This window comes from Tasmannia lanceolata, unplaced genomic scaffold (genome assembly GCF_043159265.1).
Source record: "Tasmannia lanceolata isolate RefF3 unplaced genomic scaffold, GAP_Taslan_0.1 ptg000009l, whole genome shotgun sequence".
In the NCBI taxonomy this organism is placed as follows: Eukaryota; Viridiplantae; Streptophyta; class Magnoliopsida; order Canellales; family Winteraceae; genus Tasmannia; species Tasmannia lanceolata.
Genome location: NW_027518686.1, coordinates 389,912 through 416,868, shown reverse-complemented (window position 1 = coordinate 416,868; position 26,957 = coordinate 389,912). Strand labels below are relative to the sequence as shown.

The following is a 26,957-nucleotide window of genomic DNA, read 5'->3' as shown; positions in this document are numbered from 1 at the left end:
TGTCCTCGGAGTCATACCGGGGTTACCGAGATCTTCCCGGGAGTTACCATGCCCCAGCTCTGATTTTGTTGTTTTTAGAAAGGTTTTTCGATTGCCTATCTAAAGAGTCCAATCTTATGCAATTTGGACTTGATTTGGCTAAGTTAAAAGCATTTTACAGATATGGTATAGTTAGATTACAAGATTACTATTTTACGATGTTTTAGTCATGTTTCTAGTTTTTATTTTTGTTGATTTAGATAGAAGATTGAGAATAATTGTTTGGCAAGTATTTTGGGTTACTATTCTTAGGTTTTGGCTCTCTATATAATGTAATGGCATGAGAAAAGAAAGGGAGATTGAATAAATTTTATTTTTGGGACATCACTTGTGAAGATAGCATTGGCTCTTTCACGTGGGTGAAGGAGCGTCGTACCTTTCACGTATTATATTGAAGTTTTTCTCCAAAACCATGGCATGGGTTTTCAAACCCACACGAGATTATTTTAGTTGCTGCTTGTGTTAATCTTCATCTTGGTGTCACTGCCTCCTGCTTCCCTGCATCACTAGGCCATTCAAGAAATTCTTTGGGTTGTAGACGACCATGGAACTCCGAAAAATTAATCTTGATGGAGTCGAAATCACGATAGATCCTTCCCAACATAGCCTCCTCACGAGTATTGGCGAAGGGATTCACATTGGACTCGTCACTAAAACCTCCATGGCTTGATCCACTATGCTCACTACGAGCCTCTTGGAGTTCAAGTCGCATAGTAAGTTGCTCAATTTGTCTTCGAAGCGGTTAAAGTTCATCATCTCTTTCATCTCTCAAATTTTCCATCATATGGTTACCACGCCTTCGTCTACCTCTTCGTACCTCCATGAAAACTAACGTTAGCTCTGTAACACATGATGCGAATGCTTAAGAGGGAAGAAGAAGAAATCTAGAACTTAAGAACGCAACAAGAGAAGAAGAACCAAAATGGGAACAATGCTTAACCCTATTGATATAAAATCAATTACAAAAGTTTATCAAAATAAAAACCCCCCTTCTACAGATGATTTCTATCTATTTAAATGAAAGACATTAAGAGAAAATCCGTTCAAACTCCTCCACAAGCTAGCTTAGGGACTTACATAACATTAATTGCTTTCGAACTCAAAAAATTTGACTAGCTTGGGAACCCACATACACATACCACTAAAACTGCAGAGCCCAAATACTTGTTGAAAATTTCTCAAAATGTTGTACAACTTCCTAGTTTACCACTTTTCCAAATCTTGCCATCTCGAAGTCAAAGAATCAAGTTGAAAAAGGCCAACAACATTATAGCGGGAATACACTTTGGAACTCCACCCAAGCCACCTAGGCATGACATGGGAACCATGTTGGCACTACAACAATTCCCTAGGTTAACATTGAAGAAGAACTTGTTATTTGAGCTTCTAATCCGTGAGTATCATTCACTGTGTTATTTGAGATGCTATAGTGGATTAAATAGTTTACCGGAATAGAAAATAGTGCAGGGTTAAGTTAGCTATATATTGTTTTGATGAAAATTGCTCTGATATGATATGCACTTATTGATATCGAATGCCTTGCATGCTTGTTGGGTTTGCCTTGCAAGCATGCGGCACTGTTACTATCCGGGCTGGATTCCGGGTTTGGAGCACGACACCGTCAATGTGGGATCAACAATAGACAAGAATTTTCTCCTTAATTAGATCAACAGAACCGTAAAGTAGTTGGCTTTTCTCCACCATAACATAATTTCTTGGTTTGACTATAGAAATACCCTTATTTTAATGACGAAATGACACATCATACAATGCCAGTTGATTTGATAGTCCACCTGTAGCAATAGTTTACTTCTTCAACAGAATAAAATTATGTTTTTGCTTGTGGGGATTTAAAATGAAGAGTATTGTTGTTATACCATCTCGTCTTAGAAGGCTCTTTTAATGAATCAAAACCTAACTGCAAGAACAGGTCTCGTCTTAAAGTCTTATTTCAAATACATTTACTAGAGGTCTTCTTTCACAAAAACTTCATAATGCAATTCTCTTTAAAGATTAGCAATAGATTTTTTCATATAAAACTCCATAATGCAATTCTCTTTAAAGAATATATAGCAATAGACTCAGTCATATAATTGGAGGACTGCTTGTAAATAAGGAACAACTAACCAAGAAGAAACAAAATAAGAAAAGAAAATTGGGCTTGAGTCAAGACTTTGTTCTTCAACCTAGAGGTCGGAGGTTCAATCCCAGCTTAAATACTAGGAAAAAAAGAAGATAAGAAAATGACACTGGGAAGGTTTGCAAATGAATCTTTAACCAGATTTTGGCAATTAGAGGTACTACTTTCTGTTAAACTTTTACTAATTTTTAATTGTTTGTTTGGTAAAGATGCGGCTCTAAGAACATATAAATCCTTATTCAAGGGTCATCTTATTCAAGGCAAACCACTTTTCAAGAATCAGAAGCAGATGATCTTGGTTCTGTTTCAAACTTTAAAACCATAGCCGGATTGAATCTAAATACAATCCATTTCATAAAATGGTGAAAATAATCATGGGTCAATCTTACTTTCTCACAGTTGTTGTGATTTCAGCCATTGTTGTGTCTGCATGCTTCTCTCAAGGTAATTTATTTCCTTCTTTCTTTCATTCTTTATGCCTCTTCTAAGGCTTTGTTCCTCTATTCCATAGCTTACGGAAGAAATGCAATGGGACTTGAGAAAAGAGCACCTTCTGGTAATCTACTTGAGGTGGGCATTCCCCTTTTTTTTCCTTTTCTAATTTTGCTTAGTGGTTTCATAATGTGACTTGCTTTGCTTTTGTCTGATTCTCAGGAAAATTTTGCGAAAGGAGTTGGGATGGAATTTTCATTGGATTATGAAAGGCCCACACAACGACCACCAATCTGTGGATAATTTATTGTTACATCAGCTCTGAATATAAACATATAAATGTTGGCATAAATTGTTATGTGTACTAAATAAGTCCGGGCATTTCATAATGTCCATGGCCAGATATGATTTCTCTAGCTCCCCAACATTTGGTCTATCTGTTTAGTTGCTGTTGTAATTTCCTTGCTTTTGTTTCTGTTTGTTATTGTCTTGTTTTGGTTTGTCTCTCGTGTTGTTCTTGATTTTCTCTTAATGTTATGCATCGTTTTCCAAGTGCAAAAACAACAAGACATGAAATTTCATGCATGAATGTGCAAAACACTAATGGTTGCATTTTACTTTGATTTATGTGGATGCCTTTGTACTGCCAACTCACTAAGTCAACTCGATTAGGACTTGGTTATGCTTCGTAGGCAGCACTTTCTTAATTTGTAATGACATAAACACAAGGGAATCAGCATCTGAAATGTTAATATGGAGTGCATTTTCTACTAGGAATACACTTCAGTAGGAAAAAGGCTCCTGCTAAAATTGATCTCTACAGTATGAACAACTTACCATGAAAGTTTTTGTTCATGATTCCAAAATTTCCCTTCAACTTGGGATCAAGTTATCGAAAATTTTCAACAGTGGGTGTCATTTGAACGAGATCTATACTAGGAGATTTGGAGAAAATAAATATATAAATTGGCAGTGATGGAATTATAAAAATTTGAAAGGACCGAACTTCATTCAATCCAACTTTTTTCCGTTAAAACTGTCACACCCCCAACCTGAAGGCGCGACAAGCGCCTCATGCCTATAAAATAAGCCTTACAAGCACGCAAGGCTTTCATGCTCAAACATTACATACAATTCTAGCAATTCAACCTTACCAATACGCCAAAAGCTCCAGAGCTGATGTAACGCGTTAGGCAAGGCCCTTTAAACTTGTCTCATACCAGGTTGGGTCCCACCAAGTCCCATACCTATGCGGGCCCCCACTCAAGACCATAACATTCCACCACGCTTCAGCATCCGCATTCCTCGGCGGCCCACTCTGTGACGGCTTTCACTCTGACCTTTTTTTCCAGGTAGCCCTTTCTACATGTCGCCCCTTCCGTGACTCGAACACGGGACATGGTGGGTGCTCTGATATCAAATGTTAGGTAACTTACCAATATGCCCAAAGCTTTAGAGCTGATGGAATGCATTAGGCAAGGCCCTTTAAACCTGTCCAATACCAAGCTGGGTCCCACCCAGTCCCATACCTAGGCGGCACTCAGAACCGTATCATACTCCCTCGCACCACTATTGACCAGCTGTACTTAATCAAGTCATGATATTCTCACCAGCGATAATTACGGCACTAGGAAGCCGTCACATTGCACCCGGAATACGGAAACTCCTCCTACAAAGGGGAACCATCCTCTCCACGCTATGGGATCAGCTCCCCATGGGACCAAATCCCTTCTCCAGAGGTAACACATTACATCCTAGTGCTATGCTATCATTCTGTTGATCTCAAAACTGACTTGAGTGTCGGAGGGTTCCCTTGGAGTTCCAACTCTAGGTGTTTCCTAACTTGTTGTCTGTGAGCGCAGGTCACAGGTCAAGCTTCGGACAACGGGCGGGACCATTACCATCATAGTCGTTCGTTCGCTTCACCAAATTTGAGCACCAACAATCGTAAAAGCACATATTTCATGCATTAATCATTTTAGTCCATGTAATATATAGACAACTAGTGTTTGAACATAAATATGATTATTCGCATATAATGATTATAATTGTCCTAGGTATGATACAGTAAATATCCCACTTGTGAATAGACATTTTTTTTAACCGGAATTTATCTAGAAACTGGGGCCGGCATCTTTGGTTTTATTTATAAGGACAAAATATACAAGAGGGCGACATCCCACCTTCCCTCCAAATCCAAATATAAATAAAACAAAAAATATTTTCCTCTGAAGTTACAAATGCAAATATGATTAAATTTTCTTGTTAGTGTGACCCGATCTAGATAATGATCAGTTCAATTTTTTAATGATCAGTTCAACTTAGCTGTCTATTTCTAAATCACAATAGAGTTGAATGTCAACCTTTGGCCTATTTTCATTTCAATTGTGCATTAATACGAGTGTCCCTATCAAAAAATGATGTATGTACAGCTCTGTTGATGAATCTTTGTTAGTCTTGTGACCTGGTCAGAAAGAAGACAAATCAATGACCCAAAACGACCCGGCGAGTTGAACACTAAATAAGTGTACAAATGGAAGAGATATTTGGTCTTCTGATCTCTACTCTTTATCTATTTGCTTTGATTTTCGGGTAAAACTACTTAGCGAATTTGAGAACAGACCATTTCAAAGTAAAACCAAAGAGATCATGGGTCGATCTTACTTTCAAATGCTTCTCCTTATACTAGTTGTTTTGGCTCTCTGCTTCTTTCAAGGTAGCATTCTTTCTGTTCTTTATTTCCTTTATGTTTAAATTTCATCATTCGCATTTGTTTTCTTTTCTCTCTGTGATTCTTTTCTTCCTGTCTGATTAGGACATGGGAGGAAGGTAATGAGAACTGGGAAAGGAGCTCCTTTCAGTCTGATTAAGGTTGGGTTTTCCCATGTTTTTTATCTTATTTCTCTCACAGTATTTTCGAAGTACCTGCAGTTTTTTTGGGTAATGATTTTGAAATCTTCATTTTGTTTGCATTGGGTTTTCAGGCCACGATTGAATCTATGATGGATTATACACCGCCAGTACGCAATCCAAATATTGGCGAGTATGTCATTAATGATAAAAAATGAAAAAATAATTGTAACATTTTCTGTTTAATTTTCACTTTGTGCTAAGGCCCTGTTCCACAGTTTGTTTTTTTATTTTGAGAAGCGATTATGCTCAAAAACTGATTGGATGATCCTAGCCCTCCAATCTATTGACAGACGTTGATATATTTAATTCTCTACATATCGAAAAGGTTAGGGTTAGGGTTAGGATCTGCCTATGGAGATCATTTTTGGGGTGAGGCCTATTTACATTGGTGCCCAACGAATGATCACAAGGAAAATGATATATTCAACCCCTTTTCATTCTTGGGCCACTCTTTTTTGTGTAAAAAATGGGCAATGATATTTGCACTCCCCCTGCAGTACGCATTCGTCCCCCTTTTAATGTGATTTGACGTCAAAAAAGCGATAAAGTTGCCTCTGTTCACGATATAAGAGGGGTGAATGCAAAATATCATCGCCCAAAAAAATTAGTCATAAACACAATAGAAGTACTTCCCCTAAATCATTCAGTTTGTTGGCACAACCAACTGTCCAGGTTTTGGAGAGAGTGAGTGCAATGGTCGTGTGTGAGAACTGAAAAAGAGAGAAAGTTGAGGGTGATTTTTTCATTTTAAGAATTTTAATGGAAGATAGTAACGGCCGTTTACTTTTGGGATGTTCTTGCAATTAATTTCCAAAAACGAAGACTATTTGGCAAAGGGAAATGATAAATGTGCCCCTTTTCATTACTTGGGACACCCAGTTGCAATTTATCCATGACTACAAAGAGGCCGCTGTACCTCACATGAGAAGGATTGAAGGGACTTGATTGAATCGTACCCTGCACCTGGGTGTCTCAAGTAATGAAAAGGGGCGTGTTAGACCGAAAATCGGTAACAGGTACGACAGTGACGTAAGAGCGGAGCTGGATGACCAGAGGAGCTGAATCCTGAGGGACTGGAGTGAGGTGGGATGAAGTGGCTGAGTCCTGCTATGAGGGCTGAGTCCTGCACAGAGGCAAGCGAGGTCAGAAGACCAACCCGGGTTTTCCTCCGGACAGGCCCTTCGACACTCAAGTCAGTTTATGAGCAGGAGTGTAGAGCTAGTCTTAAGAGTTTAGGGTGAAGAGAAGGTTTTTCATTACCCATGGTTTGAGCTTTGAACCCTCTTTTATAGAGGGAAACTTGATGACGTGTCCAGGACAGGTGGTGGCCTGCTATAGGTTGGAGTTCACCTACTCCAGGACAGGTGGCGGCCTGCTATAGGCTGAAGTTCACCTACTCTAGGACAGGTGGCGGCCTGCTATAGGCTGAAGTTCACCTACTTCAGGACAGATGTCCAGGACAGGTGTCCAGGACAGGTGGCGGCCTGCTATAGGCTGGAGTTCACCTACTTCAGGACAGGTGGAGGCCTGTGATAGGGTGCTGTTTTTACACCCCATCAATTGCCCCCCAGTTCTCCAAGTCATTGTAGTGACTTGGGGAAGTGTGGTGAATTACATTCCTGACCGGGCGGAATCTGTCCGGAATTTTGCTGGAAATGAGTCTGGAAACGAGTCCAGAAATCTGCTGAAAATGAGTCCGGAAATGAGTCCGGAAATGAGTCTGTCCCGCCTGACATGAGTCCGGAAAATGAGTCCGGCTTGGGCCGGACTGGCTTCTAACGACGCGCCATATCCAGCCCGGAAATGAGTCCGGAAAATGAGTCTGGAGATCTGTCCGGCCTGGAAGTGAGTCCGCCTTGGGCCGGGCTGGTGTTTAATAAAGCGTCATATCCAGTCCGGCTTGGGCCGGACTGGCTTCTAACGACGCGCCATATCCAGCCCGGAAATTAGTCCGGAGATCTGTCTGGCTTGGAAGTGAGTCCGGCTTGGACCGGGCTGGTGTTTAATAAAGCGTCATATCCAGTCCGGCTTGGGTCGGACTGACTTTTGTCGTTTTGTGAAACGCGTCATATCCAGTCCGGCCCAAGCCGGACTTACTTTTGTCGTTTTGTGAAACGCGTCATATCCAGTCCGGCTTGGGCCGGATTGACTTTTGTCGTTTTGTGAAACGCGTCATATCCAGTCCGGCTTGGGCCGGACTGACTTTTGTCGTTTTGTGAAACGCGTCATATCCAATCCGGCTTGGGCCGGACTGACTTTTGTCGTTTTGTGAAACGCGTCATATCCAGTCCGGCTTGGGCCGGACTGACTTTTGTGATGGACGCGAGCATTATCTTCTGTCCGGAGGCTCTTAGCTTCTTGGAGATACGTGCGTATTAGCCCATACCTTCCCCTCGCAGTGTGTGCCCGTCGCATACTTGGCTCCATTCAAGCACCCTCGAAGCTTGCGCCTTGCATTAAATGCACACCGCCTTTGGCAAAACTTTATAAAAGGAGGTTTTTACCTTTCATTTTTCACTTTTCACCTTTCACTCTTCTTTTTCTCTCCGGTCTGCCAGTTCGGCTTGCATAGTGCGTGGTTGGAGTCGCGCGCGGATTTAGGAGCTTTCTACTCTGCCCGGTATTCTTCTCAGCCTTTCTCTCTTTTCTATTACATGTCTCATAGCAGTTCTAGTCCCGAGTCCGGCTCGGAGTCTTCCTCCAGTAGGTCAGAGTCTAGTCCAATTCAGAGTTTAGTAATGGAAAGTCCAAACGTTAGAGTAGAGATTGTAGATAGCGACGACGGAGAGAATCACGACGAGGTGATATTGGATCTGAACGTCACTCCACTCCCAACGGGTAGTCTCTGAGCAGAAGGGAGTGTTGGTAGTGACGTCGTTGAGGCGTCCACAACATTTCTTCCTGGCCGGGCCGTTGAAGTCGTAGCTAGGGCCCGGATGGAAGCCAACCCTAGGTACAATATGCGGGCTCTTGTCGAGGAGAACTACCTTGATGGGTCCATGATGAAGGATATTAGAGACAAGTACTGTGTGCCCCCCAGGTTTAGACTGAGGGCGGCGATAGAGGGAGATAGAGCTTGTAATGAAAGTTCGGATGTCTGTATCTATGATGAGTCGTTGAGGGCCGGACTCAGGTTCCCGTTGCACCCGTTCTTCACCGCGGTGCTTCGATATTACGGACTGGCCCCAGCCCAGGTTGCCCCGAACTCATGGAGGTTACTGACTGGGTTTGTGTACCTTGTTCATGGTCGGCTGGAGAGAAGCGTGTTTGTGCCGCTATTCCGTGCTTGTGCTCACCTGAAGAGGCATAAGGAGGGGGGCTGGATTTATATTAGCCAGCGCTCCGAGTTGAAAATAATCACTGGCATTCCCTCTTCAATACACACGTGGAAGAATAGGTTCTTCTACGTCGAAGATAGGGAATCCAGCGAGCCCTGGCCGGTTCCTCTAATCTGGAATGTCCCTGATACAACTGCACTGAGTCGCAAACCGTTTCTCGAGGGTGAAGATTTGAGAACGTTTGCCCTAGTACGAGAGGAGGTGGAACGGGGAGGCCTTATTCACGGCGCGGACTTTTCAGGGGAAGAAGTTCTGGCCGGGCTCGGTCTTAGTACTGCGACTTCTGCACGTATGTGGCTAGCCTTGTTCTGAACTCTATTTGTTTTTCTTGCTTTTTGCTTTTGACTGCTCTGTTTATGTTCACTTGCAGAGATGAAACAACAATCAACAGTTGAGTGAATACGACAAGGGGCCCTTCCCAGGGCTCAGCAAGTGGCCCAGCAGAGCCAAAAAAGGAAAGCAGCCGAGATGGCGAGTCCGGCTTACACCCTAGACACTGCGCCTCCACCGCCACCCAAAGGCAAAACCATGGTGAAATTGGTTGGTGCTTTTGGCAAAGGAGCGGGATCCTCGAAGTCGGGGGGGACGTCCGCTGGAGCCGGAGCCCGTCCTCCCCCAGCGAAGATAGGGGACAACGTTTTTCGGCCCAACTGGGCCGTTCAGAAAAATGTTACTGGCTTAGGCGAAAGCCGAGTAGCTGTTGAGATTCAGAGCAAATGTATTCTCAGCAAAGACAAGCAGCAGGTTATCCACCAACCGCCAGCTACGGCCGAAGAGGCCGTATTTTCTTCACTTTATCAAGTAAGATGGTCAACGAATACGCTTACTCTCTGTCTGTCTCTTACTTCGCTTTCCTGTATTAACGCTAGCTTATTTGTATCTGTAGATTGGAGTGTACTTTAATGATCTTTAGGAGAAGAGTAAGAAATTCTCCGATGCAATCACGAAGTCAGAAACGGAGAATGGAAAGCTGGCGATGGAAGCTAAGGAGCTTCAAACAAGCATCGGACGGGTGGAGGTGGAGAAGAAGTTGCTTAGGGAGGAGCTGACCCTTCAAAAGCAGAAAGCAATTGAAGCCCTTAACGCTCAGAGGGAGAGAGTCAAGGAGAGGGAGACAGAGGCCATTAAGGAGGCCGTCGCAGAGGCCGTACAAAAGCGGGAGGACGAACTTTTCAGTTTGTCTAGTGAGGCTTACAAGATTGGATACTTTGACTGTCTCGAGCAGGTCAAAGCATCCAACCCGACTGCGACCTTGACGGGCCTGAATGTTCCTGAAGCCCCGACGCTCGTCGACGAGGAGCCGGTCACCACCGCTGGCGTAGTGGTTCCGGAGGAGAGGTTACAACGAGATGACAGCCACGAGGCCCCTTGAGTCATGTTATCTGATTCTTTTTGTAATGGTCCTTAGAGACCCAACTTTTGTAGCAGCTTTTTGAGGCTCTCATCTTTTGTAATGGCTTTTCGAGGCCCTACTCTTTTATGAACAGAAATCATACTTTGATGTTTTACTTGCTCTTCATCCGTCTGCTTCTGAATCGTAACATTGTTTGATCTCTTGCTATGGGCAGACATTTGAAATAAACTAACTTGCGAGTTTCCGAGTTTTGGTAAACTAGGTCTCCAAGCGTCAGATACCCAGGTTTAGAAAGCTAGGTTCCAAATAGATAATAAGTACCCAATTTTTGCGAACTGGGTTTTCAGATATAAGTACCCAAGTTTTAGTGAACTGGGTTTCCAGATATAAGTACCCGAGTTTTGATGAACTGGGTTTCCAGATATGAGTACCCAAGTTTTGGTGAACTGGGTTCCCAGATATGAGTACCCAAGTTTTGGTGAACTGGGTTTCCAGATATAAGTACCCAAGTTTTGGTGAACTGGGTTTCCAGATATAAGTACCCAAGTTTTAGTGAACTGGGTTTCCAGATATAAGTACCCAAGTTTTGGTGAACTGGGTTTCCCAGCAACGAGTACCCAGTTTTAGCGAACTGGGTCTCTGTATGGTGCACGGAGATTTACAGAAGAGCTACAAAAGAGTAATTATCATTCATATTCAATATGTACATATTTACAAGTTACTTACATTGGGCGTTCTATTGGTAATATCGGCGGAGGTTCTTTGAGTTCCAGGCATGGGGTAGCAGATGCTCCTCCAGTGTCTCCAGCTTATAACTTCCCGGGCGAATGACTTCTTTTACTCGATACGGCCCCTCCCAGGTCGGGGAGAGTTTTCCGACTTTCGTTGGTTGGGAGACGGCAGCTTTCCTCAGGACTAGATCTCCTGTCCGGAAGTTTCTGGGGCGTATCTTCGAATCGTGGTAGTTGGATACTTTCTGCTTGTAGGCGGCGACTCGGATTCGGGATTCTTCCCTGGCCTCCTCCAATAAGTCGAGGTTCGTACGGAGCCCGTCATCATTGAGTTGTTCATTGAAACTGGTGACTCTGGGAGACGGGGTGCCCACATCGACGGGTATCACCGCCTCCGTTCCAAAGGACAAGTTGAATGGTGACTCTCCAGTCGATGAGCGAGGAGTGGTGCGATACGCCCATAGAACGTGATAAAGCTCATCTGCCCATCGGCCAGCTTTATCATCCAGCCTCTTTTTAATTCCTTGGAGCAGGATTCTGTTCGTCACTTCTGTCTGCCCATTCGTCTGGGGGTGCGCTACTGAAGTAAATCTCTGCTCAATCTTCAAGTCAGAGCAGAATTTTCGGAAATTTTTGCAGTCGAGCTGTCTTCCGTTGTCGGTTATGAGAACACGGGGGATCCTGAATCTGCAAACTACTGATTTCCAGAAAACGTTCTGCACGTTTTGCTCTGTGATTTGGGCTAGAGGTTCAGCCTCCACCCACTTGGTGAAATAGTCAATAGCCACGACTACAAAAGCGCGCCTTCCGGAGGCCGGTGGAAATGGGCCCAGGATGTCCATTCCCCATACTGCGAAGGGGAGTGGGCTGATGATCGGGGCCATCGATACAGCGGGCTGGTGGATGAGGGGCGAGAATTTCTGGCACCTCTCGCACATTTTCACCAGGCTCAGTGCGTCTCGCCTCAAGGTTGGCCAGTACAGCCCTCTCAATAGCAGTTTGATTGCCAAGGCCTTGCCCTCCAGGTGCTCCCCGCAAATTCCTTCGTGCGTCTTCTGCAAGGCGTAGGTGGCGTCGCTTGGCCGTAGGCACTTTAAGTACGGGAGGGTGTAAGACCTTTTGAACAGGTTCTCACCATCTAGGGAAAACCGGGCGGCTCTCTGTATCACCTTGCGGGCTTCCTTCTTGGCTTTAGGAAGTTTACCATTGCGCATGTATTCAATGATTTTGTCCATCCAGGACGACTCGCGCTCCACCTGCATTACTTCAGTGGCTTCTCTTTCTATACTGGATTTCTGGAGGAACTCCATGCAGATACTTCCGAGAGCGGTGTATCCGGATGCGGCTAGTTTAGACAAAACATCTGCCTTTGCATTCTCTGTTCGGGGAATTCTGATGACCTCAAAGCTTTGGAATTTGTTGGCTAGCCGGCGGACCTTGGAGAGATACTTGACCATGCGTTCGTCACGGGCCTCGTAGACCCCTTGGATCTGGTTTGTGACCAACTGGGAGTCGCAGTATGCTCTCAGCCTTTGGGCCTTGACTTGAACGGCAAGATTCATCCCGGTGAGGAGGGCTTCATATTCTGGCTCATTATTGGATGCACGGAATCCGAACCTTAGGGCATAATCTGCGGTGAAGCTGTCGGGTCCGGTGAGAATCAAACCGGCACCACAGCCGCCCTTGTTTGAAGACCCGTCAACGTACACTTCCCAGAGTGGTTCGTCGGTTGATAGATCCTGCTCTGCTGGCGAGGGGATGACTTCTGCTTCAGTCCCCCTGCTGTGCATTCCTCAGTCGTGATTGACTTCTCCGCAACCACTGGGGTTTGAACGACTTCAGATTCGGCGGTCTGTTGGGGGATGGTGTACTTAGCTACGAAGTCCGCCAGCACTTGAGCCTTTATCGCTGGCCTTGGTACGTACTGGATGTCGAACTCGCTCAGCTTCACTGCCCATTTTACGAGTCGTCCCGAGATGTCTGGTCGATGGAGAACTTGCCTGAGCGGCTGATCGGTCAGGACTTTTATAGTGTGAGCTTGGAAATACGGCCTCAACTTCCTGGCCGCCATTACCAGTGCGTAAGCCAATTTCTCGACCCGCTGGTATCTGATTTCCTCATCATGGAGAACTTTGCTAACATAGTAGATAGGTTTTTGCTGGCGGTGCTCTTCACGAACCAGGACAGCTGCCAGAGCCGTGGGGCTAACGGAGAGATACAGGAGTAGCTCCTCACCTGGTTCCGGCTTCGTCAATAGTGGCGGGGAGGACAAATATTGCTTCAACTCTTCGAACGCGGTCTGGCATTCCTCTGTCCAGGGTGCTGTCTTGAGTCCTTTGACTGCGTTGAAGAAGGGTAGGCACCTCTCTGCGGATTTCGAGATGAAGCGCCCTAGCGCGGCTATCATTCCTGTGAGCCGATGTACCTCTCTGATAGTTTTTGGTGGAGTGAGCTCCACCACAGCATTGATCTTCTCCGGATTGGCTTCTATCCCTCGCTGACTTACCATAAACCCCAAGAACTTTCCTGAGCCGACGCCGAAGGTGCATTTGGTGGGGTTTAGCTTCATGCTGTGCTTTTTCAGGACCTGAAATATTTCTCTCAGATCAGACACGTGATCCTGTGCACTTCGGCTTTTGACCAGCATATCGTCGACATAGACTTCCATGTTACGGCCGATCTGATTCTGAAAAAGTCTGTTCATGAGCCTCTGATAAGTGGCCCCGGCATGTTTGAGGCCGAAGGGCATGACACGGTAGCAGTAGGTCCCTTGGTCTGCTACTTAGAGAGGAGCCGATCAGAGCGACTTTATCATTATCTTCTGGGCACAGTGGGATGGAGATGAGGTCTTCGGAGGGCTGAGTCCCCCAGAGTTCGTCCCTTAAGTCGAGTAGCGCAATTGGCAGTGATTCAACAGCATTTTTGCCTTTGAGTGCCCTTGCATAGCACTCCCTGGACTGGGGTTGGTCTCCCCGAACTTCACCCACACCGTTTTGCGTTATGAATTTCATCTTCTGGTGATAAGCTGAAGCCACCGCACGAATCAGGTTCTGGCCAGGCCGTCCTAAGATAGCGTTATAGACCGAAGTGGCCCTCACTACCAGGAAATTGACCATGGCGAACGCTTGACAGGGCGGTTCTCCGACAAGGACTGGGAGTTCAATCTGCCCCTCCACTTTCACAACCTCTCCTGAGAAACCAAACAGATCTGAGTTCGCCGGCTTCAAGCGGTCGTCGCCTATCATCATTTTCTGAAAGGCGTGATAGTACAAGATGTCCGCCGAACTCCCGTTGTCTACAAGGATTTTCTTCACTTCCCAGTTAGCGACGAGCATGGTTAAAACCAGTGCATCGTCGTGAGGTAGTATCAGGTTGTCCAGGTCTGCGTCTGAAAAGGAGATTTCATTCTCCGTCTTGGTCTTCTTACTGCTCGTGTGCACAGCGTTTACCCGGCGGGCATATGCTTTACGAGCAGCAGTTGATGTGCCTCCAGCGGCCGGTCCGCCCATAATTGTGCCGATGACCCCCCTTGGATGGGATCGTGGTGGCTCTAGTTGTGAACTGGATGGCAGAGGGGACTTGTTCCGGGTAAGGGGCGGCTGCGACCGTCGAGGGCTATGGCCCCGAGGACTCTTCTCTCTACGCTCCGGTTTACGGCCGTCACCTCGGACGTATTTTTTCAAATAGCCCCGGCCAATCAACTGCTCGATTTCCTCCTTGAGCTGCCAGCATTCGTCCGTGTCGTGGCCGTGGTCCTTGTGGAACCGATAGTACTTTGATGGGTCCCTCCTATTTCCTTTGGAGATCATTCTAGCTGGCCACCTCACGAATTCTTCTCCGCTGATGGCGGCCAGTATGTGTTTCCGGGAGGTGTTGAGAGGCGTGAAGTTCACTTCTCTTCTCTGTGGAGACTTCTCTCTTCTGGGGGTTTTATCCTCCCTACGCTGCTTGGTACGGTTTTTGTCTTCAGAGGTTCTCCTCCGATTTGAGTCGAGGGCTGCCAATGTCTCTTCCACCGTTATGTACTCCTCAGCCCCGGCCATTAGGTCTGCCAGCGAGTGCGGATTTTGGCGGGCTACTGAGAGGCGGAAATCATTGGATCTGGCACCCGCGAGAAGTGCGTTCATAGCTGCTGAGGGATCCAGATTTGGCACTTGAAGTGCCTCCCTGTTGAAGCGGCGGACGAACACTTTCAGAGGGTCACTTTCGTCCTGCCACAAGGCCATCAAGGATGTTGTTGTTTTCCTTGGCCTGCGGCTGCTCATGAAGTGGCGGACTAGATCATCCCCGAAGTCATCAAAGTTGCTGATGGAGTTTGGTTTGATCCTTGAGTACCAGTCCCTTGCGGCACCAGTCAGCGTCGTCGGGAATGCTCTACAAAGGAAGCCGTCTGACGCGCCGTGGAGAAGCATCATTGTTTTGAAGGTCTCCAAGTTGTCCATCGGGTCAGTGGTCCCGTCGTACTGCGGGACGGTTGGCATTTTGAATCCTCTGGGTGCTGGGGCACCCATGACGTCGTCGGTGAACGGCGTTCTACTTGAGAACGCCCGCACAGTAGGCCGGCTCTGGTCCTTTGCCAGCTCTTCTATCCTGTGATCCATTTCTTCCATCCTCCGTAGCATCGGGTCAGCTCTGCGGTCCGGTGATCTGTTTCTCTCTACTGACGGGCTCGCTGCAGAGCCGGACTGACTTTCCGGACTCTTTTGACGAGGCCAGAACTTCTCTTGCTGTGCGCGCCCTTCGTGAGCTCGGTACCTTTGTGCAGAGCGGGATCGCGGCCTATGGCGGCGGTGTGGCTCTGTATGAGCATGCCTGGCTCTGGGGGGATGGACTTGCCTTGAGTGGTGAGTCCGGTCTTCTCCTTGGCGAGCTGACTCTCCCCCATGAACATTCGACCTTTCCCGTATAGGTCGTGGAGCTTCTAGAGGAGGTTGGGGAGACGCCTCAAGTAGTTGCTGGTACTGACCGACGAGGGCCGTCATCTGCTGAAAAAGGGCTTGAACTTGATCTGGAGTAGGTGCAGGATTGAGGTGTTGCGAACGAGCCGGGCTTTGTTCAGCTGTGGCAGAGGCTGCCACCACCAGTGAGGCGATTCGCTCACTCCGGGTCCTGCGAGATAGCGCGCCTTGAGTCGTTCGTGCGGTTGGTATTCGCGCACTCTTGCGCCCTGCCATTTTTGTAAGGGATTTGAACAGCTTTTAGTTCTGGGGTCCCACGGATGGCGCCAATCTGTTAGACCGAAAATTGGTAACAGGTACGATAGTGACGTAAGAGCGGAGCTGGATGACCAGAGGAGCTGAATCCTGAGGGACTGGAGTGAGGTGGGATGAAGTGGCTGAGTCCTGCTATGAGGGCTGAGTCCTGCATAGAGGCAAGCGAGGTCAGAAGACCAACCCGGGTTTTACTCCGGACAGGCCCTTCGACACTCAAGTCAGTTTATGAGCAGGAGTGTAGAGCTAGTCTTAAGAGTTTAGCGTGGAGAGAAGGTTTTTCATTACCCATGGTTTGAGCTTTGAACCCCCTTTTATAGAGGGAAACTTGATGACGTGTCCAGGACAGGTGTCTAGGACAGGTGGCGGCCTGCTATAGGCTGGAGTTCACCTACTCCAGGACAGGTGTCCAGGACAGGTGGCGGCCTGCTATAGGCTAAAGTTCACCAACTCCAGGACAGGTGGCAGCCTGCTATAGGCTGAAGTTCACCTACTTCAGGACAGGTGTCCAGGACAGGTGGTGGCCTGCTATAGGCTGGAGTTCACCTACTTCAGGACAGGTGGAGGCCTGTGATAGGGTGCTGTTTTTACACCCCATCAGGGCGCATTTATCATTTCCCTTTGCCAAATAGCAGATTCATTAGCCACCTCTCTGTATATCTAAACCCTTTGCAGACATCCATACAGTGACCAACTGAATTCCAATCTCAATATGCTTCAGCTTAAACCAAAGACCTAAGTATCCAAGCATCAAATGTTAACCAGGCAAATTGAGACATTTCGTGTTCTAGTTGGTCCCAAAGCTGATCTTATCTACATGCAAGCACACGATCGGATCATTCACTCAAACAAGTTTCTTCTAAACCTGCATATGGCTCGGCTCCTTCAAATGTGACTAGATTCCCGTGCAAGAACTGAACATTCTTATTGTATTTCTAATATTCAAATACTGACTCCCTTTCAGTTGTAAAAGAAATGGCTATTAGGTAGAATCGTGAACCAGTGATGGCAGTTCTGCTATATGATTGGATTCTCGGTTCAGGCCTCTTGAAGGAGAGTGGCTCACGAATGAAACCTCTTAGCATTCAATATTCTTTGGAATCACATGAACTAGCTTTAGTTGAAACTTGTGTATAGTCCAGGAAGAATAATATTCCAGACATCATAGCAGGTTTTTAACATTCCTGTGCTCTAGACAATGGCTTCATATATGAGCATGATGAAAACCGTGTGGACAGAGCTCCATTTGGATGAGATTTTGGATTCCATTGTCATTCAACACACACCAAACGAATGGTGCCAAGATGGTTTGCTCAATCAAATGACCTCGCTGTTCACAGTAGCTTCTTCAAATTGCAAAACTGCTATGGGAAGCTCTCCAAAATAGCTAATTACATTAAACACAAATCTACTTGTGCACTTGCTTGTGAGTATCAAGTGTGATTCTTGTCTGACTAACTAGACGTCCAATTGAGGTGTGGGTTAACTCACAGACATGAATTCTCAATTCGGAAATTGAAGTTTCAATTGTCCTTTTGCAATTTTGAAATATCATGATAACAATGTGAAATACTTTCAATTTCACATCAAAATTGGAGAAGTTCCTCATAAATTCTTGGTCACAAAAGAAAACATTTCATGCATTAATCATATTAGTCCATGTAACGTTATAGACAAGTGGTGTGGAACTTAAATATGATTACTTGTGAATGAGTGCTGTTATGGAGAACGAGAGTGGAACCAAACAAATCCCTACATGCCGCATGGCATGGGAGGCATAGTTTTGCCATTTTCATGGAGATAAAAGCCAAAAATCAAGGGAAAGAATGGTAATGTGTAAAGAGGTTATTTATTGGGTTGCATACTTGGTCGCTAAATCGGTTATTCTTACTTTAAACAGGTTATAGGGGGATTTTGCCCTGTTATTCTTACTTTAAACAGGTTATTGTAGTCTTTTAGATGTAAATTCAATTTTTCTTTTTGGTGAGACCCAATCAGTTCAACTTAGCTGTCCATTTTAGCTGTCCATTTCTCAATCGTAATGGAGGAGAATGTCAACCCTAAGCCTATTTTCATATCAATCATTCATTATTAAGAGGGATGTCTATAAAAAAAAGGAATGAAAGAACAGCTGTGTTGATGAATCTTTGTGAGTCTTGTGACCGGGTCAGAAAGAAAACAAATCAATGACCCAAAACGGCTGCGACTTGAACACTAAATAAGTGTACAAATGGAAGAGATACTGAGTCTTCTGAATTGAAATTCTTTTGCTATTAGCTTTGGTTTTTCCAAGTTTTGAAAGCTACAGGTGTAAAAAGGGCGGCCCAGTGCACGAGGCTCCCGCCATTTCGAAGCTACAGGTGTATTAGGCGAATTTGTGAACAGCCCATTTCAAAGAAACTAAAGTGATCATGACTCGATCTTATGTTAAAATGCTTCTTTTGATTCTAGTTGTTTTGGCTCTATGCTTCTTTCAAGGTAGAGGTAGCATTCTTCTTTTCATTCTTTCATTTATGATCAGAGAAATGATAGATTGAAGGGCGCCCTTGCAAAAAGCCAGCTACAAGGGCGCCCCTATTGTCCATCTCAAGTATGTGAATTTATGAGGGCAGAGAAAAATGTGGGATTGGCATAGGGGCACCTTTTTAGCTGGCTTTTTGCAAGGGTGCCCTTTGGGCTGACTGGTTTTTTGCAAGGGCACCCTTCAGACGGACGCCCTTGCAAAAAACCAGTTACAAGGGCGCCCTTATTGGTCCATCTCCATAAAACTGCATTTAGTGTTCCTTAAGGGGCCGTTTGGATACGCAGATTTTAGAATCCAGGGTTTAGTTTGAAAGCACTCTAAAAGAGGGTTTCATGATCAAGCTGGCAGTGTTTCTAGGATTTTAAGTAAGAAATCTAGGTTTTAGAAATCTCTCCCGCATCCTGAGATTTCTAAAACCTGGAAACATGGGACGATCTGTTGCGCTCTTGCTGTCGGAAAGAAGGGCTAGAAATCAGAAAACAACGGCTGGTCTCTTTCTTCTCTCGTCTCCCATCTACAATTTTGAAGAAGTCAAAGATTCTAAAATTCGTGTATCCAAACGGCCCCTGAATGTTATTTTTGTCAACACCAATTCCATATTTGCCACTGCCCACATAAATGCACATACTTGAGATGGACCAATAGCGCCCTTGTAACTGAGTTTTTGCAAGGGCGCCCTTCAGTCTATAATCCCTCGTTTATTTCATAATTTTCATTCTTTCCTTTTATCTTTCTGATTCTTTCCACCTTGTTTGGTTAGGACTTGGGAGGAAGGTAATGAGGACTGAGAAAGGAGCTCCTTTCAGTCTGGTCAAGGTTGGGTTTTCTCATGATTTTTAAATTATACTTCTCCAAATATATTGTATATTTGGATAGTTTCTCAATCAACGATCTTGACATATTCCTATTGCTTTTGTTGTGTTTTCAGGCCACGATTGAATCTATGATGGATTACCAGAAACCAGGACACAATCACAATATTGGCTTCTAGGATCCGATTAATGATAGAAATGAATAAATATATGTAACACTTTCTGTATAACTTTCACTTTGTGCTAAGGACCTGTTTGATTTGGATTTTGACAACCGATTGTGGGTCCATAACTGATTATTGGTCACAAATTTACATTAAATTTTGCCTCTTATAATCAGTTTGGGACTCAATGGGTTCTCAAAATCTAAAACAAACAGGGCCTTGTTCTTTCTTTAATTTTGTGATGTAAAATATGTTTCCTGACACTATGTTGCACGATAGTTCTAGGTTGAATAGTTCTTAGAAAACCCGGCTTGAAATTAAGAATTTTGTACAGAGATCGTTTCACTTCCTATTTCGCACATCTGATCGTTATAATATTAGACTTGATTGGAAGGATGTGATATGATATAATGCATATTTGTCTGGCGAAATGAACCCAAAATATCTATTGATTGCCCAATGACTTGTCAATTTCTACCAATTAAAGTCAAGACACGATGGGTTTTTTATCAATGTATCGATCACTTTTAGTGGAATTACAAAGATTTTTTAACTAAAATTCCAAATTCGAAAAGATGCCGAAATTATGTAGCAGATTCAGTCTACAGCTTATTCACAACTATGGCATCTCTCTTGCTCTATCCACTATGTGCATTGTTAGGGTTGATGAAGGGTTCTATCGATAATACGCTAGTCTGAATGGACTTTTCTTTACTCGGAATTTATATAGGAGCCCAGGCACGCCAAAAATTTTATTGATGAATATAAGAAGCATCGAAAGGGGACGTACCATACTTTAGATTATCCTCAGTTTATGTTTATTGAACTTCGTTTTGAATTTCTTGATGGTAAACCAAAAGATATGATCTACCATATGTGTGATCATGCTCCTCATTTTGTGATTGGGATTCAGTCTAACCTTTTGCCCTAAATTTTGTTCCCTTGGCATACTTAGACCCAGCTAGAGTAATGCTTTATTACTTATCTAAACGTTAGCTCGCCCAAGGTATATGTTTTTAAGATCTTGACTATTATGGTATGAACCTAGGAGAGCATTCCCAGCTTAGTTTGGAGAGACATTGTTCGCGAGTACTATTCATTATGTCTATATTGAAGGACTGTAATGATTAATAGTTTATTGAAGTTGTGGAATGTTAGTTGCTCTGATAAATATTTGAATTTATTATATGTGATATTAAATGCCTTGCACGCTTGAGGGGTTCGCCTTGCAGGTGTGTGGCGCTATCGTGTGCCGGGCCTGGATCTTGGGTCGAGGGCATGACTGGTCTTATGAATATGATATGGAGAGGCTTCATTACAATTTGCATTTCGCAAAAGCTATGAACTGAACCAATCCTGTCAATGGTAGGTGACCTCGTGCTGCCTTTGCGAATAGCATTTGGAAACTTTGTGGTTCCATAAGGTATCCCCGTGCTACATGCTTAGTAGCAGTTGGAAGCAGTTGGACGGTTAGACAGGGTCAATAGCTTGGGTACCCAAGATAATTCATTAATTAATCACCGGTTGCATCATTACTTGTTTTGTCAGCTTCGGAAAAATAAAGATTTTGGGAATTCACTAGTGGCTTGTTTGGATACCTCACATTTTGTATTTGGATTTGGAATTGAGTTTTCAATACAAATTGAATAGATCCGGCAGCTCATGTAGATGAGGCAGAGAGGGAAGGGGGTACTTCCTAGTGGAGGGGAGAGGTTGAGGAGCAAAGAGGGTGAAGGAAACCGCCACATCTGTGGATTTCCAATTTCTTATTTCCACAGCAAATTTAGAAATCTGATTTTTTTCACTGTTAGCAGCTGAATTAGAAATCCAAGAATTTGATCAGATCCAAATTACAATGCAAAAAGGGCTGCAAATGTGAGAAATCCAATTCGAAATCTTCTCGGCACCCAAACAGGCACTAAATGAGCATTCATTTATGCATCATGATGATTCTCGGTTATTCGTGCATTGTTTACATGAATTACTACCCATCATTTGCCTCATGGTTTCTCTTGGCATGCAGTGATCTGCTAGTGATCCCCATATGACTTACTTGAGCATTAGCTCACTCTGTTGCTTACATTTTATAGATCCCGAGAGTTGACCTTCCTCGAGATCAGGAGGGTTCTGCAGATGCGTCAATATTATTTAGCATTTATATTCTTACTGCACCTTATTTCAGTGAGTAATTTGCAGATCGATGAACACTATTTCGGTCTTTTGTTTTTATTTCCATGGATTTTGTGGCAATGGTGTGAGATGGTGTTACGTGTCACGGAGTTTATTACTTTAATTAGTTTTGGTCTCTTGAATAAGTTGGCTAGATTAGTTTTATCTATCTAGTAGATAGGTTAGGATTTATCTTTACTGTTTCCATTTGACTGAGTTAAGTAGATTAGGATAATCCACCTAAGAGATAGATTATAATTTATCCTTATCTGATGCAGTTACCTATTTTATCGGTCTTGGAGTCTTAGTTTAGGATTCTGGTTGTTCCTATTTCCAAGGTGTTGGACGGTACATTTAAACTTTATTTAAAGTGCTGAATGAAGAATGAAAAGTAATGCATAAAGTTATTCTCAAAAGCATTGAATAAAGAGGTGATGAATACATTCCTCAGCATTGTGACATAATACACACCGACTCGCCAGTTGAAATCCCCTCCTCCTGAGCCTATAACAGGTATTAATACAGCGGAATGCAACCATCCAAGCAAAAGCCTCAATACGAGGCGGGCCCATTGATTTCCATATGCGGGTCCTCCTGGAATTAAGGCCATTCCCTTCATTTAAACTATTGAAGAACGAGCGAACTGAAAATTCTTGGGGCATGACAAATCATTAACTCAACAAAAATGAATTCTGAATTTGCAAATTCATGATAACAATGTGAAACCTTCACAATTTCACGACTGGATTGAAGTTCCTCATAAAGATTTGGTCAGAAAGCACATACTTAATGCATTAATCATGTTAGTCTGTGGATCTTATAGGCAAATGGTTTTGAAGTTAAGTATGATAATTTTAGAAGAAAGGTTATGATTTTCATAGAAATGATATAGTTTTGGCCCTAGAGAGGTCTTAAGACTCTTATTGTTCCATTTGCAAATAAGTTTAAACTACGGTGCCAAGTTTGCAAATAAGCATTCGAAGAATCTCTCAACCATAACTCAACACAGAGAAAATAGAATAAGTCAATAAGGTATGGGAGATTTGACATTAGGGAACTTGACCTTCCTGGCAAGTGAGATGCTCTGACCCCAAGAACATTTGATCTGTTTTTCTTCCATCACTTTAGACTGCTTCTTGTAGGGGGATTTTGCCCTCTTTTTCTTCTTTTACGTACACTGGTTATTGCAATCTTGTAGATGTAAATTCAAACTATCTTTTTGGTGAGACCCAATCAAGATATTCATGGATTCAACTTAGCCGTCCATTAATTCTAGATGGTAATTAAGTATAATGTGAAACCTAGTCCTATTTTCATTTCAACCATCCATTAATAAGAGTTGTGTCGCTATAAGAAAAAAGGGGCCTAAATACAAATCAGATGATGAATCGCAAATGGTGAGTCTTGTGACCGGGTCCTATAGGAGGAAATTCAAGGACCCAAATTGAATGGCGACTTGAACATCAAATAAGTGTATAAATGGTATAGATATTGGGTATTCTGATTTGAACTTCTTTTGCTATTTGCTTTGGTTTCAATCCTATAACCAAAAAGATCATGGGTCGATCTTACTTTCAAATGCTTCTCCTAATTCTAGTTGTTTTGGCCCTCTGCTTCTTTCAAGGTAACATTCTTTTCTTTCTTTCCTTAGTGAAACAACCAATTACTCCATAGGCTTAAGCTATTAGAGTTGGTGTCATTTAATCATTTATACCCCTCGTGCGTTGCATGTGTGGCCCCTCTCTTGGGTTGGTTGGCCGTACACGTGAATTTTTAATATCAAGGAGTTGTTTGGTTTTGAACCCAGGACCTCATACAATGTGAAAACAACCAATTACTCCAAAAGCTTAAGTTGTTAGTGTTGGTGTTATTTAATCATTTATACTTCAAAATTTTATGTTGATATTTCATAATTTTCTTCTTTATGTCACTGAGACTCTTTTCCCTCGGTTTGGTTAGGACTTGGGAGAAAGATAATGGGATTTGAGAAAGCAGCTCCATTCGGTCTACTTGAGGTGGGGATTTTCCTTCTTCTTTTTTTTTTTCTTTAAATCAAGTTGTCTCTCAATATTTTGCAAGTTTCAGCAATTTTTCGAGCCATGATCTTGAAATAACCCTTTTGTTCTTGTTTGGTTTTCAGGCCTCGATTGAATCTATGATGGATTACGATCGGCCAAATCATGGTCCCAACATTGGCCGAATTCATTAATGATTATAAATGAATAAATAATCGTAACCTTTTATGTATAATTTTCTCTTTCTGCTAAATAAATGGGTTCCTTCTTTAATTTTGTCATGAAAAGTATGTTTCCTGGTTCTATATTACCCAAAGTCCTTAATTTCAAGCCACATTTTTTATCAAGTTTTGAAATTGCATAACTACTATTTCGCCAATGAATGTCAATTTTACGGTTATAGAATCAATGGCAACATTATATGGTGTAAGCACCTAGCTGGTAAAACATAGTTGCAGCCCTTGGTGTTTGATCAAATAATTACCTCTTAGAAAGTCGGCTGTTGTTGGATCAAATATGAAGGGCAGCACCTTATTTAAGCATGGCAATCGGAGTTTTAACCTAATTTAACAGAGTAAATAGTGGAAGCTTACCTTCGGCCACGGCAATTAGATCCTCACGCTGCTAATTCCAAAGAGCTAATTCCAACGATCCGATGTGTTGATTGTGGCAATCTCCATGAATGCTTCTTATATGTGAAGTGATGTTTCTAATCTGATGAAGGTCTTACGAAACTGCATAGAGAACTTTACAATTTGAGGCACCATTTCCTTCTCAGATTAGGGATCCCTTTCGATGGAAAATAGACTCTTCAGTTTTCTCTCTTTCCCCATCAAGGAGGGGTTATTTATAAGAGTCCAATTTAATTAGATATAAAACTTCAACCGGACCATAACTCTAATTGTGAATTTCTTTAATTAAATAGAAGATAATTTGAAAATTATCACTAAAACTCCACTTTTATTAAAACTCTAAGTGCGTGTTTGGCGTACCGTTTAAAACGCCGTTTGGCGTTTGAAACACCGTTTTGGGGCCAAACGGCCGTTTGGGAGTGTTTGGGTGCGCAGCCTCCGTTTGAAACGCCGTTTGAAACACCGTTTTGAACCCTCAAAACGGTGTTTTGCAAACGGAGGGGGAGAGGTCCGTTTGCAAAACGCCGTTTTGAACGGAGTTTTGGATTTTGGGTTTTTACATGTTTACCCTCACCAAATCCATTTTTACACCTTTGTTTTTTTGGAAGAGCTTACATTACACCGTACAAAATCTCTGATTATGATTAATTTGGAAGGATATTATCATAAATTGTAAGTCTCTCTAAACAAAATTTGAATTGGGTTTGTTCCGATTATCTTTTTTTCAAGCCTAAAAAAAGTAAGAAATTTTAGAAATATTTTTCCTTCCCTAACTTTTCCACAAAATTCTTGCCATACAAATATGACCATAGGGGCCTTCTATACATGCATAATTCTTTGAAAAAAGACCTCTCTTTTACTGGATTACACGTCTCGTAATGGCTCCGTGGAAGATAGGCAGTGGGCGGAACCAGAGTTTATCGGCCGAACCACCGACAAATAATCTAGATGTGAAAGATAGTGGAGCCACCTGCAAAATTATGAGGATATCGTGTATTTATGAGTCAAAAGGTGGGTCCCACTTTTTAAAGATATGATAGTGGGACCCACTAGTCCACTACCCTACCCATCACCATGTGAGAAACTTGTCTGTTTTTTCCTGAATTGAAAATGATTTCCCACCTCCTCTTTAGCATACCCTATACCTTTTGTTTTGTATTTTTTTGGCAATGATGTTTAATTTTAGTAGTGTTTGAATGAGATCCTAATGACCTTTTAATATTTGGCCTAATGAGAGAGTAGTTGAGTTACATTGAGGCCAACCAAACAATGCCCTTTTTGGTCATTTTACCACTAAAACTCTGTTTTGTGGCATTTGCAACCAAACACACAATACATCCGTTTGCCGTTTAATATGCCATTTTGATCTAGCCCACCAAACATGAAAACGCCGTTTGGCAAAACACCGTTTTGCAAAACGGCGTTTTAAACGCTATTTCAAACGGTACGCCAAACACACCCTAAGTGGATTTCTTCTAGAATGACTTGGGCGTCCAACTCAAGTGTGTGGGTCCATGTGTGCCACACAAATATTAACCCCAACACTCTCCCACTCTGTCCACATTAACACACAAATAAGTTTTTTTTTTTTTCAAAAGAAACTTTCGAATTTCAGATACTTATTTTGAAAAGGCACATGGCCATACAAGTTTTGGAAATGTCATCATTTTTGTCCTTGTTGTACACCTTTGTATTGTGTCTCAAATGTACGGATCATAGGGCACACACCTCCAACCGGATATGTTACCTTCTATGTATTACATACACCAATTCACACTAATGTTCACTTTATATGTAGTTTAGTACTTTATTTAATAGGCTCCTAATGACATTTGGGTCCACCTTTATCTCTCCTCATGGATAGTCAGTCTAATCATACGTCAATGTGTACAATTTATATATAACAGAATGCATATATATAAAATATATAACAACAATCATCAACCTTAAGTTGCAACCAATAATAACATAAATATAATTAAGTAGTAAACATAACAAGTCTCGTAGCATCCACATGTTCCTTATACAACCTGGACAAAAGCCCCTCATGGGATTTTTTATCATCTAAAGAGTAGAAATGTGCTTAATAGTCACTCAGTGATTCACAAATTTCTCTATAGCTTGAATAAACTCTATATCGATGTGTTTACTACGACTCTCACTCTCATTATTTTTAGAGAAGAATACCACAACAGAATTTTCACAATAGATTACGAACGTCTTAAAGATGGAATCCGCTATCTTGTGACCTGTGATGAAATTTCGCAACCATAACGCTTGCATAATCCCCTTATAGTACGCAACGAACTCAACCTCCATAGTGGAAGAAGTGTTCAACCGTTGCTTCAAGCTTTTCCACGAGATGGCACCTCCAGCAAGTAGGAAGATAGACCTCGGTATCCACTTCCAAGAATCGAGGCACCTAGTAAATTCCGAGTCCGAATTCCGATCTCTTCTAAGTGATTTGATTTCCTGCATATAAAC

The 26,957-nt window shown here is 43.1% G+C and overlaps 1 protein-coding gene and 2 long non-coding RNA genes across 3 annotated transcripts; 2 read left to right on the top strand and 1 right to left on the bottom strand.

The window, feature by feature from the left end:
* The first annotated feature begins 1,905 nt into the window (after positions 1 to 1,905).
* LOC143885780 (uncharacterized) lies at positions 1,906 to 3,072 on the top strand. Its single transcript, XR_013253583.1, has 3 exons — positions 1,906 to 1,969; positions 2,691 to 2,749; positions 2,834 to 3,072. It is a non-coding gene; the product is annotated as an uncharacterized LOC143885780 (long non-coding RNA).
* Positions 3,073 to 5,075: 2,003 nt separating this feature from the next.
* LOC143885779 (uncharacterized) lies at positions 5,076 to 5,825 on the top strand. The gene is made up of 3 exons (XR_013253582.1): positions 5,076 to 5,327; positions 5,427 to 5,482; positions 5,596 to 5,825. It is a non-coding gene; the product is annotated as an uncharacterized LOC143885779 (long non-coding RNA).
* A 5,127-nt stretch (positions 5,826 to 10,952) lies between these two features.
* On the bottom strand, positions 10,953 to 12,737 carry LOC143885765 (uncharacterized). Its single transcript, XM_077389833.1, has 2 exons — positions 11,875 to 12,737; positions 10,953 to 11,634 (listed from the first exon to the last, which is right to left on the bottom strand). The coding sequence occupies exons 1-2, from the start codon at positions 12,735 to 12,737 to the stop codon at positions 10,953 to 10,955; spliced, it is 1,545 nt and encodes a 514-aa protein (XP_077245948.1).
* Positions 12,738 to 26,957: the final 14,220 nt, after the last annotated feature.